Source organism: Notothenia rossii (assembly GCF_949606895.1).
Source record: "Notothenia rossii genome assembly, chromosome: 4".
Classification (NCBI taxonomy): Eukaryota; Metazoa; Chordata; class Actinopteri; order Perciformes; family Nototheniidae; genus Notothenia; species Notothenia rossii.
In genome coordinates this window covers 39,577,929-39,593,705 of record NC_136902.1, presented here as the reverse complement: position 1 = coordinate 39,593,705, position 15,777 = coordinate 39,577,929, and the positions used below count along the sequence as shown (strand labels likewise).

General features: G+C 43.2%; 1 protein-coding gene across 1 annotated transcript; it reads left to right on the top strand.

Moving 5' to 3' along the window:
• Positions 1–6,894: 6,894 nt before the first annotated feature.
• Positions 6,895–10,887, top strand: LOC307034801 (homeodomain-interacting protein kinase 1-like; the record flags this gene model as incomplete). The annotated part of the gene is made up of 4 exons (XM_079673706.1): positions 6,895–7,039; positions 7,117–7,209; positions 7,300–7,475; positions 10,821–10,887. Exons 1-4 carry the CDS (start codon positions 6,908–6,910, stop codon positions 10,885–10,887), a joined length of 468 nt encoding a protein of 155 aa, XP_079529832.1. The 5' UTR covers positions 6,895–6,907.
• Between the last annotated feature and the right edge of the window lie 4,890 nt (positions 10,888–15,777).

The following is a 15,777-nucleotide window of genomic DNA, read 5'->3' as shown; positions in this document are numbered from 1 at the left end:
GGTCAACTGAGATGATGGCTTTTATTGTTACCAAACAAATCTGCTTAATGCTGTGGCCCATTGTATCATTTAGAAATACATATAACAAAATCTTTACCCTTTGAAATTAATTTAAAAAATACAATTATATAATGAACAAATATTGTGTGGTGCCTTAATTTTGCAGTTTAATTTATTACACTTGTAACTTGCGTATTATGAAATGTGGGCAGGAGCAGGAGCTCCAACAAGCCGTTTAGGACAGAGTGAATACACATACTATACAGAGATGCTGTATGAGAAACCAATGTGGGTTTGGAAAATTGCGCAATATAAATCTATTCTAGTAGACCTAAAAAATTGAATTATGATCAGTAGAAATGGCCATGACATGGGCCCTTTAAAAGAGGCTAAGGCGGTTTTCGATACATTCTGTACGGTAGCAGTTAAAAAAAATCTGTCTGTTTTTCAGTCATAAAACCAACAGAGCCTGGGGAGGAAAGCTGGGTTAACAAAGACTGATGATAACAACCGTTCAGGTAAGAGTTATCTGGTGAGGCTTTTGGTTTTTATCGTCAGCTAAAGGAAATAAACCCTGGCCCTGAATTTGCTTTGTAGTTCAGCATCAGGTGTCACAAAAAAGTCCAATTTTTTAAAAAGATTTGTCTTCAAATATCTCTGGAGACCGTTGCACACCTCCCTAAACTCACATTCAGCAACAACTTGTCTTGTTCTGTTGTGTTTTATAATGTCAGTGTTAGGACCTCTGTCTCTCACACTTTACATGTTCATAAGAACTCTTAGGTCATGAGATGGAAAAGAAGATAAGGTCAAAGAACTCCAACCCAACGGATGATCATCTTAAGAGTGCTAAGTCTCAATAAATGACAAGTGTTCAAACCTCTGCAGTCTTACACAGGCAGAGAGCAATTACTTCAAAAACAAGGTAAAGGCTTTGTAGTTAATACCTAATAACCCGGAGCCGGCTTCAGGTGATTCAATTGTACTTAAATGGTGCAAAATGTCCCCCAAAACATAGTTCGAGCTGCATTCAATAACTATTTTTCACTTTTTGCCACTAGAACAATCTGAAACAGCTGACATAATCTGACTCTCCACATGAAGAAATTCCAAAGATGCACCACTGTATCTGCATTTTGCTGTGCAGCCTTGTGTTACAGAATAACAATACATGATCCTTTAACACTTAAATATGTTATTGTTTCTACATTGTCCATTTGTTATAGCTATGAAATGTGATTGTATACAGTCAAATGTGTTTATGTTAAATACAGTATTGTATCTGCAGATATTAGTCTGAGATATTAGTCTGAGTTAGTAGTGTCGTGAAAAACGGTACATTTAGTAAAGAAAGAAATGTGACCACCCTGTATCGTACAAAACACAAATTCAGTATAATAATACATATACACCGTTACAGTAAAGCAGAGACAATGTAAAGAACACAGTAAAGCTGCTTTACTGTTAAACATCTTACAGTACTGCCAATGACTAACCACAAACACAATACAACCTCTAACAGTGCACAGACCAGAGGCCCAAGTATCAATCGGACCCTTGTTTGTGCTGCTCTGGTGATTTACGGTGATGTTAGGAACATTTCAGAGTCTACAATCATAGCCTTTTAAAAACGTCCCATAACACAATAGGCTGCTGTCTGTGAAGCCATGTGTCTCCAGCCTGCCCCCCCAGGCATCTGAAAACAAACCTTGTATTTGGCATGACTCTTAGACAGTGCTAAGGTAAGTGTGATATGGAGAGAATGGGATGTGTGCAGACAGGTTCAGGCTCTGTTTGTTGTGGATGCTTAGTGATAGACATAGTCATATCTAATCTCACACACAGTCTTAACTTCTCCTGCAGCGAGACGACCTGAGAGGATGCTGTCACTCAGCTGAAGTCTATTAACCTGCTGTTCTCCAGTTCATTTTTAAATGTACAATGATGCGTAAGGTTCATCATTTCATAAAGAGAGACAGGGTACATATCATTGGATTTTTTTGTGTTATATTGAGACAACATATTTATGAAGCAACATTAGAATTTGGAGTGTGTTTGAGTCCGCTTTACCAAAGTACTTGTGATGGAAATATCTGTCTTGTATCCACAAAAGTTGTGTGTGTGTGTGTGTGTGTGTGTGTGTGTGTGTGTGTGTGTGTGTGTGTGTGTGTGTGTGTGTGTGTGTGTGTGTGTGTGTGTGTGTGTGTGTGTGTGTGTGTGTGTGTGTGTGTGTGTGTGTGTGTGTGTGTGTGTGTGTGTGTGTGTGTGTGTGTGTGTGTGTGTGTGTGTGTGTGTGTGTGTGTGTGTGTGTACACAGCAAATATTATTAATATTCAGTTCATTTAGGGTTACAGGGTTAACCCTTGGTTGTGCAGCCTGGTGGCTACAGGCACAAAGGACTGTCCGGGGCGCTTAGTGCTGTGCTGAGCAGGTGCGTTTCAAAAGAACATTAGCAGCTAAACCCGACATTAATGATTTTCTGAACTTTTCCCATAGCTGAGGCTAGCTGCCAGCCCTAAAGAGTGTTAACACCCAACATCCAGGCCTCACACACCCTGGTGGCTCCTCTGTGATGACACCCAGCCAGGTCCCTCTCTCTGCTGACACCCCCCCCATGCAGAGTGTGACCGGCAGTGGGAGCAGATGCTACCTGGCCAGCTCCGATCCCTGGCTAATTACACCCTGAAACAGAACCTTCTCTCTGCTTCGCCAGTGTCTTCAGGGAGATAACAGGGGCAGGCTGTGGATAATAAATGTATAATCTGCAGGATGATCTCCACTGGAAGAGACGCTGACTGTGAGATACTGCTCCTCCATTTATGAGTTTTGCTGTTTGTAGTGGTGCAAATACAAATTAAATAATTAAGTTGGTACATCCAGTTTTACAAACTTACCAGAGAAAACAAAAGACATTATTCTGCTTTTTGGGTTTTCCCCCTCCTGTAGTGTTCTATAGGTTTCTGTGCATGTAAATGGTCTGCAAAGGCTAAAATCCCCGTGTTCCCTCCAGAGGGAGTTTCTTATAAATACCTTTTTGAATATTACGCATTTAAACATGTCACATTTGAGGCAAAAAATACAAGCATTAACCTGAACATTTGCATAATATGACCTCCTTAACTCATATTCTACACATCAACTAAAATACGATTTACACTAAAAGTAAATGACACGTACTTTGCAGAGGAATAGATCAATAGAACAAATCGAATTCACTTGATAAATGATAACGTGTTATTATAGGTTAAGCTAGTATAAGTAATTCAAATGAGCTTCACCAGATGCAACATTAAAGTGGTGAAAACATGAAGATATCAATAATTATAATACAATAGTTTAATATGATTCTGAAATTAGCAAAACTGCATAGTGTGTTTTTTAAATTTTGTAACTTTATTACAATTTATTGTAATTTTATTGTAATTATTGTAATTATTTTTGTAACCTATGGTGTCTGTTTGTGGTCATCGGGCGCCCCTTGCTGGGTTCTAGGATAAACTGCTCTGGGATGTTGCTAAGTTATAATCACAGGACAAAGAAATACTCACATCTTTTACTTACGTAAAAGTATTATTTCCACAGTGTATAAATACTCTGTTTCTTGTAATATACCACATTATTTTACTTAAAATAAAATTGCAAAGATATTATATATTACGTGACTAACGTAACGTGATTACGTTATGATTATTGACGCATTCATTTGTTAAAGACTTTAGTTGGAGCTAACTTTAATGACTCTTTATACTGCCAGGTATCTTCATACATGAATATACATAATCATTTATTAATAATGTCGAGTAAGAAATACAATATTTGCTTCGAATTGTAGTGGAGTAAAAGTCTGAAGTCATACAGTATTAAATCCTATACAATTTTACTGTATTCGTCTGAAAGCTTTAGTTACTTTACAGTTTAAGATTTATGCTAAGACAAAATATAAACCATTAATAAATCAACAGGGTCATATAATTATAGGGTTCAATATCCAGCAGCAGAATACAACATTTTATACAATGAGCTCTTTTTTCAGCTGTGATGGACACATTATAATGCATCAATAATCATAATGAACTCATTTAATATATTTGATATATGAGGGGCCATTTATAACAAGTATGTTTTGTTTTTGTACTTATAGTAGGCTACTATAGCAGTATATGGTGATGTTTAGACTGTTGTACCGTTACTGAAGTAAGATTTTGTATGTCTTGTAACTGAGTATTTCAAATGTTTGGTATAGGTACCGGTACTTTTACTTAAGTACTTCTTCCATCACTGCCTTTAAAGCCCCCCCCCCCCCCCCATTTTTTTTAAATGTCTGTTAAACTTGTTCCTTCAACATACAGTACCATCACACTGTGGTGCTGATATGATGTGTGAAAAGTCTCTCAATATTCTGCAACATCTAACAAAGTGCATGTGAACATTTTTCCCGTGCAGCAGGATTAGAAGTCTTATATTAATGTTTGAATAAAACATGTTTTTCAGCATGCAACTGTTGCTTTTTAGGTTGAGTTCTAAAAAAGGGTAGAATGGAGTAGTTTGTTATACTTTGTGAAAGATGCCTGTCCGTGGAAACCCTGAAATGAGAAGGTTTTTTGGAAAATGACACTGTGGTCGAGCTCAGATCCCTCCGGTGCATCAGGTAAGAAAGACCCAACACAAACCAAATGAAACAGGAAGCTGAATACATCTGCTTTGAGACACACTGTTTATATCAAAGTGTTTCCAGCAAACAGATCTAAAACTGAACGTTCAATGCAAAACAATTCATTAACATTGTTGAACATTTAGCATACCAGTGTCTGTTAGCTGAGGCCAATATAATTACCGTATCTCACCACTCTTAAATCCGTTTTCCTTTTAAAATAAATAAATAATTGTAAAATATGTGTGTTCACAGTAACACTGACAGCCCTGGTTACTCTGTTCTGGAGTTCATCGGTGAAGGCTGCTTTGGAAGGGTGGCCAGGTGCCGAAATCGGGCAACCCAAGAGACCGTGGCTGTGAAGATCCTAAAGAAGGACACAGATTACCTTCAGGACACTGAGAGAGAGGTAGACTTTGGGACTCCTTTTGATTATTTGAAGACAGTTTCCCTTGCTATGACTGGGTCTTCTCCAACATAGTCTATATTATGAACCCTCTTTTCTCTCCAGGTGGCCATGATGGAGGTCACCAGTGTCCTGAATCCAGACCACAGTAACATGGTGAAGTTCTTTGAGCAGTTTGAACATTTGGGACAGACCTGCCTAGCGTTTGAGATGCTCGACAAGTGTCTCTATCAGATGATGCTAGGGCGATACTGGATCCCACTGTCTCTGAACAAGATCCTCACCATCGCAGAGCAGGTACGTTCAGTTTTAATGTAGGACCAATGATGTATTGTTCTACATCCACATTGGGCATTAGTGAAGGAAACCTTACATAGTAGTCTAGTTGCCATCTGAGTCCTATTGTGAATCCGGAAAGGCTGAGAACCCCAAAGTTTAATTTTAGAAATGTATAGTTCAGGTCCCCAGCACATAGAAACTGCTTGATGCTAACTTGCATATGTTGGGCATTTTGCACAATTAGCATAATGTACGTGAATTACCATTATTTACCATTATAGCTTATGTGGAAAGTAGTTCAATGGCTTGGACGGTTTGGACCATTTTGAGGCGGTTTTGGTGGTCATTGGGTATGCTGAGTCCATTTCTGACATTTTCAGGATCAAAATTGGCAGGTTAAAGCATAAAATTCCAAATATGTGTACTCTGTGGACTGATCTTGATTAATTTTTGGATTCGATTTGGAAGATTTACGGGACTCTGGATCATTTGGATCGGACGGATTGCATATTTAACTAAGAAAGAATTGTCCACAGTAGAGATATAATTTTCATCTTGTGCTGTCTATATCCAATTGTGGCAACACTGCTCATTGTAGTGAAAATCAGCCAACAGAAAGTACAAATAATGCCACTTTCTGGTTAGATCTGCCATTTCTGATCCTAAAACAAATTCTAAAATGGACTCATTATAGCCTGGACATAGGCTATTATGCCATTCATGCTAATTAGTTTAGTTTATTGGTTTAGTTATCAGGGACCAACTACAAAAAGAACATCAATCTCAAAGAAACAAGATGCTTTGTACAAGATTATAGCAGTCTGCTAATTTCCATCTGCAGTCCCTGGGCATTAACGCAGCATATGCCCAACATATGCAACTTACCATCCGGCATTTTCTATGTGCTGGGACCCAAACTACACATTTCTATCATAAAACTTGGGTGTACTCAACATTCTGGGTGCACACTGCTGGCAACGAGACTATAGTCCAACACAGCAGCAGACTGAACACCAAACTTCTGTTTCCTGTTTGTCCGAGCAGCTGTTGGTGGCTTTGGATGCACTGAAGGGTCTTGGTGTCCTGCATACGGATATCAAACCCGACAACGTAATGTGTGTCAACCAGCTGGACCAGCCCTTTAGAGTGAAGTTAATAGACTTTGGTGAAGCTATGACATCCTCTGAAGTCCAGACTGGTATGGATCTTCAGCCAGCAGGGTACAGGTGGGTTCCTCCAACCATGTTGCTCTCTTGGTCCTCTGCACCTGCCGACAAAGATCTAATCTTTGGGCTTCCTCTTCAGATCTCCAGAGATTGCCCTGGGCCTCCCGTTCGCCGAGGCTATCGATGTGTGGGGGGTGGGCTGCATCCTGGCCTTCCTCTATCTGGCTGAAAACCTCTTCCCTGTTGACTGTGAATATCAGATGGTGGGTTGTCTAACTCAGACGAATTTCCGCAGAGACTTTGATGCAGAATGTCAGCTGTAACTCTGTCTATCTCTCTTATTCGGTAACTGCTATGCCTCCTGAATTTCCCTACGGGATCAATAAAGGTCCATTTTTGTAGCTCATGTTATCTTGTCTGCAGATGAAGTGCATGGTTGAGGTTCTGGGTCAGCCGGAGGACCACATGCTTCGCGCTGGCATACATACAAATTACTTCTTCATTGAGGAAGTTCACCATCCAACCTGGAGGCTGATGGTGGAGTACCTATGTTGGTTAAATCAGTGGATGTTAACTGTTTTAGAAAGATTCTAATGTGTATTGTGTTCCTTTAGACGCCTTGTGAATTTACAGATGTCAACAACATCCAGGCAGAAGAGCAACACAGCTTAATTGACCTCCCAGGCTCTTTGGATGATCTTGTCAATGTACGTACTCTTTGTCTGTTTTGCATAAGACTGAAACAGTACCAGTCTTGAGAGTTGGGGCTGCATCAACTGAGCTTAATCTGTTTTCAGATCCAGATCCATCCAGAAGAGGAGGCTGCTGAGATTGAGGACAGGATGGCTTTTGTGGACCTCCTCAAACGGCTTCTGCATGTTGACGGGGATCAGAGAATCTCTCCCCAGCATGCTCTGCAGCACTCCTTCATCACAAAGTGGCACCTGACCGAGCCCTTTGACAGCAGAGCCCCGTAAGTTACTGTTCACACTAGCAGGAGATAACCTCTGAGGTTGGTAGGCTGTTTACTTTATGGATTGGCTGAATGATTCACCTCCAGTCTGCACCTCCAGAACCACGACGAGCATCTGCTCAGTGGGGGCCTCAGGAGACAACACATCAGCCACTTTGATATTTGATGGAAGCAATGAGCCCTCCATACTGTCACCCAGGGGCGGACTGGGACTAAAATTCAGCCCTGGAAACTGACCCAGCCCGGCCACATGAAATGTCAAATGTTAGAAATCCGCTGTTTATTATTTAAAGTTTTACGTCCGATTCGCTCCTTTTTTCTTCTCTGTACACAGCTCCAGTGTGGGCATTGGCCTGTCATCAGATTTCATTTTTAGTTGCTGCTGTAGCGGAAGTTTAGTAACATTATTTTTGATGAAATACTCCAAATCTCCACCCTCCATGTACTTGCTTCAGTTGCTTGCTACTTTTTAATGGCGGTGATGACAGTTACAGTACAAACTGAAGTTGATGCGATTTGATTGGATTGTGAGGCATGACGTGAGCCTCATCTGATTGGTCAATCCCTAAAAAAAAATTCACCAAGGGAAGCTAATTTTGGCTAGCCTCCTCTCGCAACAGAGAGTGCAATCTACTGTTTCACCATAACATCTAGAGGGGCGCTGTTTCACTCTTTGTAAAATACTCAATGAGAATGGGGGAGAGATGGGCCGGCAGAATAATTACCGAAACTAAACGAAGTGTTTTTATTTATTTATTAAAATTATAACTACAATCCAAAAAAACAGGGCTTGGCCTCCAGGAGAAAATGCCACTGAGTTCAAGGGATAATTCTCACCCACCTCTTGCTCTTGCCCTGCATTTGTATGTGCCAGTTGAGCTGGTTCTTCCAGCAGCTCAACTCTGTCCCTCATCATGAACGCAAGCGGCTGGCTGTATATCTGAACTCGCGCCCTCATCATTCTCTTCATCATCTTGCACTTGTTCTAAGCTGCTGATAGTGCTTGTAGCAGCGCTGCTGCCAAAAAGGTCTGTCAATTTGCGACATTTATATGCTTCACCTGCGAGTGACTTCACCTTTTTTTTTCTTGCCTTCTCGTCCCCACCTTTATCTTTTCGTTTTCTTTGATTTTTATCCATGTTTTTTCATTCTCCCTGTCTGCCACGGCGTCTAATCCCTTCTCTTCGTGTGGCCGGTGTCAGTACACGATCGGCTCGGGTACACGATCGGCTCGGGTACACGATCGGCTCGGGTGCATATCCGTCGCATCCGTCATCCATCATATGACGTCATATCCAAAAAGCGACTTACAATAAGTGCATTCGACTTTTATCCAAAAGCGACTTACAATATATATTGTCTTTAACTCATTCCCCAACAATATAAATCCAATATATGATTAGTTTTTGAAAATACCCTTTGCTCGATCAAATTTAACAATGGAAGTGTCCATCGTTTTTTGTGATACAAATGTAATTTATGTTCACAAAAATACATTGTAATAAAAACTAGGTTAACATTTTGCTCATGCTTTTCTAGGAAAAATGTAAATGAAACATTTTTTCGTTAATGTTTATTATTTTTAATCTGTCATATAATAATCAAAGCCCTGAAGGAAATAAAGCAATTTAGCAGCAATTGAAACACAAGAACCACACATCCAAAAGTATTTGGCTGTGAAATATAGAGAGAATGAAACATCCATATAAATTACATAGAACAGATATAAACACAAAGCAAATAAAAAGAATTACGAGTCACTATCCATGAAATACAGTATATCCGAAAAATATATTGATGAAGTGAGGCTGCAGAACATCATGTGAGTCAACGGGCAAGTCTGTTTAGGAAACACATGATGTACAGAACTTCTTCGTGTGTATAGCACATATGTACTTGTTGCAGTTGCTGCATGTAGTCTGTGTCTTGGAGTCCTTTGAGGGTCCACAGACCTCACAGCTGGCTGTGGGGTCTTCCAAAAGCTGACTGTGGGAGTCTTCTTGCGGCTGGCTGTGGGGGTCTTCCAAGTTGCTGTCAAATTCTGAGTTTACCTCCACATTATCCTCATCTTCAGAAATGTCTACCTGTTCCACTTAACCGTGTTCTTCTAATGCATTCCACTCACTCTCATCCATTATTAGCTCCAAGGCTCTCTGAGCAGAATATCTTTTGGCCATTTTGTTGGTAGATAATTGAAGTTCTGCACTACACTGTTACTACACTGAGGTTATGTCCCTGTTTAGTCCCTCCTCCGGCGTGCAGGTGGAAGATCTGAAATGTTTATAATGTTCTAGGATAGTTTTGTGTACACAATACAAAACAAAACAGGATCAGACAGCTTCTCTATGCATATAAGAGACAGACTGCTGTGGAGCATACAGTACAAAGTGTGTGTGTGTGTGTGTGTGTGTGTGTGTGTGTGTGTGTGTGTGTGTGTGTGTGTGTGTGTGTGTGTGTGTGTGTGTGTGTGTGTGTGTGTGTGTGTGTGTGTGTGTGTGTGTGTGTGTGTGTGTGTGTGTGTGTGTGTGTGTGTGTGTGTGTGTGTGTGTGTGTGTGTGTGTGTGTGTGTGTGTGTGTGTGTGCGTGCGTGCGTGCGTGCGTGCGTGCGTGCGTGTGTGACAAACATTCAGTATTAACCTTACTGTTTTTTACTAACAGTAACCAACTAATAATTTTCATATTGCAGAGATCAAATGTTTCCTTGTCTGAAAGGAGAAACCTGATTTTAAAACAACATTTTCAGTGTGTGACTTGAAAGATAAGTTCTGATCAATAATAAAACCTAGATATGTGTATGTAGTGACCCTTTCAATGTCATTCCCTTGAACAGTGCAAATGTTGGGGAGAAAAGAAGTTAACTTTTTGCCATTTCAGAATATCATGACTTTGGAGTTGTCTGCATTTAATACTAACTTGAGTTGAGATAAATGGGATGGAAGAACATCAAAGGCAGACTTGGCGCACACCCTTTCAAATCAAATCAATCAAATCAACTGTTATTTATATAGCACATTTATAAACGATTTTTTGTTGAGCCAAAGTGCTGTCCAAATAATAAAAATACCCTACAGTAAAGACATTTTACAGCTAATACAACAGCAGTTTGTTCAGAATATCAGTCATTTCTATAGCACATTTATAAACGATTTTTGGTTGAGCCAAAGTGCTGTACAAATAATAAAAAATACCCTACAGTAAAGACATATTCAGCTGTCGCCATCTGTTGGCCGTCAGTCGGCCGTCAGCGCAACTTAAATGATGACGTTAAACTATATATATACTTTTTTAAAAGGGCCGGCCGGCCTTCAACGGCCCTTGACGACCGGCCGTTCTGTGGTTCTCCAGATTCTACAAATGGCCAGTCCGCCCGTGCTGTCACCTGATGGAGATGCAGCCACTCACTCGAACATAGATTTGGCTGGCTGGTCTTCTGAGGGAGAGATACTTCCAGGCTCCTCTAAAGAAGATCAAGATGCCTGGCTTTCTGAGGGAGAAATATCTCCATTCTCAAATGAAGAATATTCAGTTTCCTGGTTTTCCGAGGGAGAATGACCTTCATGCTCCAATGAAAAAGAACCAGACGCCTTGTCTTCTGATGGAGCAAACCCAGCCGAGCTCACCGCTGGTCAGACTCAAATAAATTATGATTAGCTTTCGCAGATTCCTCGGTCGGATCCGAGCTATCGTCTGTTGCTGCTGAATGCATTTGTATTACCTTTTTACTTTTTTAATTGTTTTGTGTTTAATACTTTGTAACAGTCTCTTTATAAAATGTATTGTCTTTTGTAACTGCAACCAAATGCCTCATGCTGCCTCATTCCTTACAAGTCAGGAAACAGTTGAATTCTTTAAACAAACACTGTTCCAACACTCTCTAATACTCAGTATAGTTTACTGTATTGATTAAAAGCACCCACTGCATGTGCTTTGTAATTTATAGTTCATTATTAAAACATGTATTGTAACCAGAGGTGGGAGAAGTACTCAGATCTTGTACTTGAGTAAAGTACAAGTACCAGATTGTAGGAATACTCTGTTACAAGTAAAAGTCATGCTTTCAAAATGTAACTTAAGTAAAAGTAGAAAAGTATTAGCATAAAATGATACTTAAAGTACCAAAAGTAAAATTAGTCATTGTGCAGATTGGACCATTTCAGAATAATATATATGATATGTTTTATAATGATTGATAATTAAAGTGTTCTCAAAGCTGGTAAAGGTGCAGCTAGTTTGAATGACTTTGTATACTGCAGGGTAGCTTGTGAATTTACTCCAGGTGGAACTAAAGTCTGATTTAACACTTGATTATATTTCACATCATTCATCCACATCTGTAAAGTAACTAAAGGTATTAAATAAATGTAGTGGAGTAAAAGTACACCATTTACCTCTCATGTGTAGTGGGGTCGAAGTAGAAAGTAGCATAACTTGGAAATACTCAAGTAAAGTACAAGTACCTCAACATTTTACTTAAGTACAGTACTTGAGTAAATGTACTTAGTTACATTATACCTCTGATTGTAACATTGTAATCATGCTGGTAATCCCATTTTTTACAAATGTAAAAGTAATCTGATTGCATATCTTTTGCATTGTTTCCTGATTACTTAATCCCTTAAAACGTAATCCGTTACTGCCAAAACCTGGTGTTTAATCATGTGCTTTATGTTCTGATGCCTTACAGAAATTAATCATAAACACATGTATTTTTTGTTAATGTGCACATTTATTTGCACATTTTCCCCGGCAGTTCCTGACCTTTAGCCCTCAAACTCTGAAAAACAGTGCAATGATTTAGGCTTTTTGGCAAATGTGCAAAAACAGCAGTTTAATAGCAACCCTTTAACAGCCAGCGCCACCATTTGGTAGAGCACATTTTGTGTCTTGATATGTTGTTGGAAAAAAGTTGAACTCCATCTGATTCAGCCAGCTCTACCCTTTGGTTGACATGTTATGCACAAAATAACCTCTAGATGTCACTGTGGTTTGAACAGAAAGCCCTTCAGCTAGCTTCCACTGAGGAAGTTGGCATGCTAAAAATTACTGCTGACGAAATCACTCTTTTTGGTCAACTTTTGTAAGGTAACCATATCCTTTTGGACATACTTTAGTGGCAGGGCACTGACTGAACATAATTAGATAACTTGACGGACAAAAAAAGTTTTAACAAGGGTGTAATTATTTTTTGAAAATATGCTCAACCAACCGGTCGAATTGGCTTTTTATGGTAAACGAGCAATATGACTTTTTCAGAGTTTCAGAGATTTTCCAATTAAATTATGATAAATAAATGGCTAGATTCATGTTGATATTACTACATCTAGTACTGCCTTATGAGTCTCAGAGTGAAAGAGTAATAATAATTTATATAGTGTAGAGCCGGTGAATGGGAGTCGGAGGCGGTGTCTTCAGTATGGAACTCCACACTTTATTAACACAAAACATTCAGACAGGTAAGACATTAGCTTGTTGCTGTATGTAAAGCTAGCATGAATGAACAACAACCCCGGTGCCCTCACTAACGGGTCCGGGTTGCAACACACACAAACACACCGTGTCCTATCACGTGGCACCAAACAAGCCCCCCCAGAATTTACATGTAAACAAAATCAGCGTGGTGGGGAGGAACGACACGCCGACCCCTACGACTCCTGCGCACGGGAGTCGGAAAAGCGGCGTCTGTCTGTGCGGCCCCCGGAAGAGTTGGGACCGGAACCGTAGGCCCTGATTCCGAGACAGGGGTCGAGGCCGGGGGGCGGCCCCGTCACGGAGGTCGAGCCAGCACCACTGGCTGGTCTAAGTCCAGGCGAGCAGCCTTCACCCGGTCCACCGAGACGTGCAGGTCGACCACAAGGTGTTTGTCCCCGTGCTCCAGAACCCGGAATGGCACATCGTAAGGGGGCTGTAGGGGTCCCTTGTGCGCGTGGTGCCGGATAAACACATGCCCCCGCTGAGCGGCGCTCCACGAGTACCGTGCCGAGCAGTGGGGATCGGAGCAAAGGCCTCAGTGGCGTCCTGCAGGAAAGCCCGCTGGGCCGTCGCTGACCAGGGAGCCGATGCATTGGGGAGGAAATCCCCCGGAACCCTCAGTGGCTGACCGTACACCAACTTTGCCGTGGAGCACTGCAAATCCTCCTTAGGCGCGGTCCTCAGGCCCAGCATCACCCAAGGCAGCTTATCGACCCAATTACCGTCCGTAAGGCCGGCCTTGAGGGCCGCCTTCATGGAGCGATGGAACCGCTCACAGAGGCCATTAGCCTGAGGGTGGTAAGCGGTAGTTCTGTGCAGCTTAACCCCCAAACCACTCGCTACGGCGTTCCAGAGCTCGGACGTGAACTGTGAGCTCCTGTCCGTGGAAATGTCTGACGGGGTGCCAAAACGACACACCCACGTCGCAATGAAAGCTTGGGCAATGTCTGCGGCTGATGTTGACACGAGAGGAACCGCCTCCGGCAAACGGGCCGTCCTGTCCACCATGGTGAGGAGGTAGGAAAAACCTTGAGAGGAGGGCAATGGACCAACCAGGTCGATGTTGACGTTGACAAACCTCCTCTCAGGCACCAGGAAAACGCTCCAAAGCGGCCTTCATGTGGCGGTGCACCTTAGCGCGCTGACAAGCCACGCACTCACCAGCCCAAGTCCTCACGTCCTTTTTCAGCCCATGCCAGACGAACTTCGCAGCCACCAAGCGCACCGAATGCTTAACGCCGGGGTGTGACAGGCCTTGCACTGCCTCGAACACAGAGCACCTCCAGCTGGCGGGAACGATTGGCCGTGACAGGCCTGTGGAAACGTCACACAGGAGGGTAACGCCCGCGTCGCGAACACCACGTCCTCCAAGCGCAGCCCCGCGCCCTCCACCTTCAGAGGCTGGACGCCGGCGTCTGTGACATGGTCCGCCGCCATGCGAGTATAGTCCAGGCCCAACTGGACGGCTCCGATGACGACTCTGGAGAGGCAATCTGCCACCAGGTTCGACTTGCCAGCCACGTGCTTAATGTCTGTGGTGAACTCTGAGATGTAGGAAAGCTGCCGCTGCTGACGTGCCGACCAAGGCTCTGCCACTTTAGACATGGCGAACTTGATCGTGCGGCTTGTGGTCGACAAACGCCGTAAACTCACGGCCTTCCAGCAAAAAACGGAAGTGCTGCACAGCCAAATAAAGTCCAAGGAGCTCTCGGTCAAAAGCGCTTTACTTACGTTCTCTGGGCGTCAGCTGGCGACTGAAAAAGGCGAGTGGCTGCCAAGCGCCCTCCAACCACTGTTGGTGCACTGCATCAACGGCGTAGTCCGATGCGTCTGTGGTAATGGAGATGGGAGCCGTGGATGATGGGTGCGCCAACGGTGCGCCAACAGGGCCGCCTGAGCCAACGCAGTCTTGACCTCCGTGAAAGCAGACTCAGCTTCTGCCGTCCAGTCGATCGCCTGGACGGGGTTCGTACCCTTCAAAGCCTCATACAGCGGCCGCATAATGTGAGCGGCCCGGGCGATGAAACGGTGGTAGAAAGTCACCATCCCCAGAAACTCACGGAGCGACCGGGCTGTGAGCGGGCGAGGAAAAGCCGCAACAGCCTCCACCTTCGCCGGCAGGGGTGCTGCACCGCCCTTGGTGACGCGGTGTCCGAGGAAGTCAATATCAAACACCCCGAACTGGCACTTTGCAGGATTGATGATCAACCCGTGTTGGCTGAGCCTGGTGAAAAGGGCTCGGAGTTGTGACAGGTGCTCTTCCACTGAAGCGCTGGCGACGAGTATGTCGTCCAGGTAGACAAACACGAACGGCAGGTCCCGCAGCACCGAATCCATCAGGCGTTGGAACGTTTGGGCGGCATTATTGAGCCCAAAAGGCATCCGCAGGAACTCGAAGAGTCCAAAAGGCATTATCACTGCTGTCTTAGGGACGTCCAGGGGATGCATGGGCACCTGGTGGTAACCACGCACCAGGTCCACTTTCAAAAACACCGACGTACCGGCCAGATGTGCCAAAAAGTCTTGAATGTGCGGCACTGGGTAACGTTTAGGTGTCGTGGCGTCGTTAAGGTGGCGGTAATCCCCACACGGGCGCCAACCGCCGTTCGGCTTGGGAACGACGTGTAGAGCCGAGGCCCAAGGATTGTCAGAACGACGGACGGTACCCAGGCGTTCCATGGTTGAAAACTCCGCCCTCGCTACTGCAAGCTTAGAAGGGTTCAACCGCCGGGGTCTGGCGTAGACTGGGGGACCTTCGGTGGTGACGTGATGCTCCACCCCATGCTTGGTGGTGAGCGCGGAGAAGGTGGGCAGCGTCATGTCCAGAAAGTCA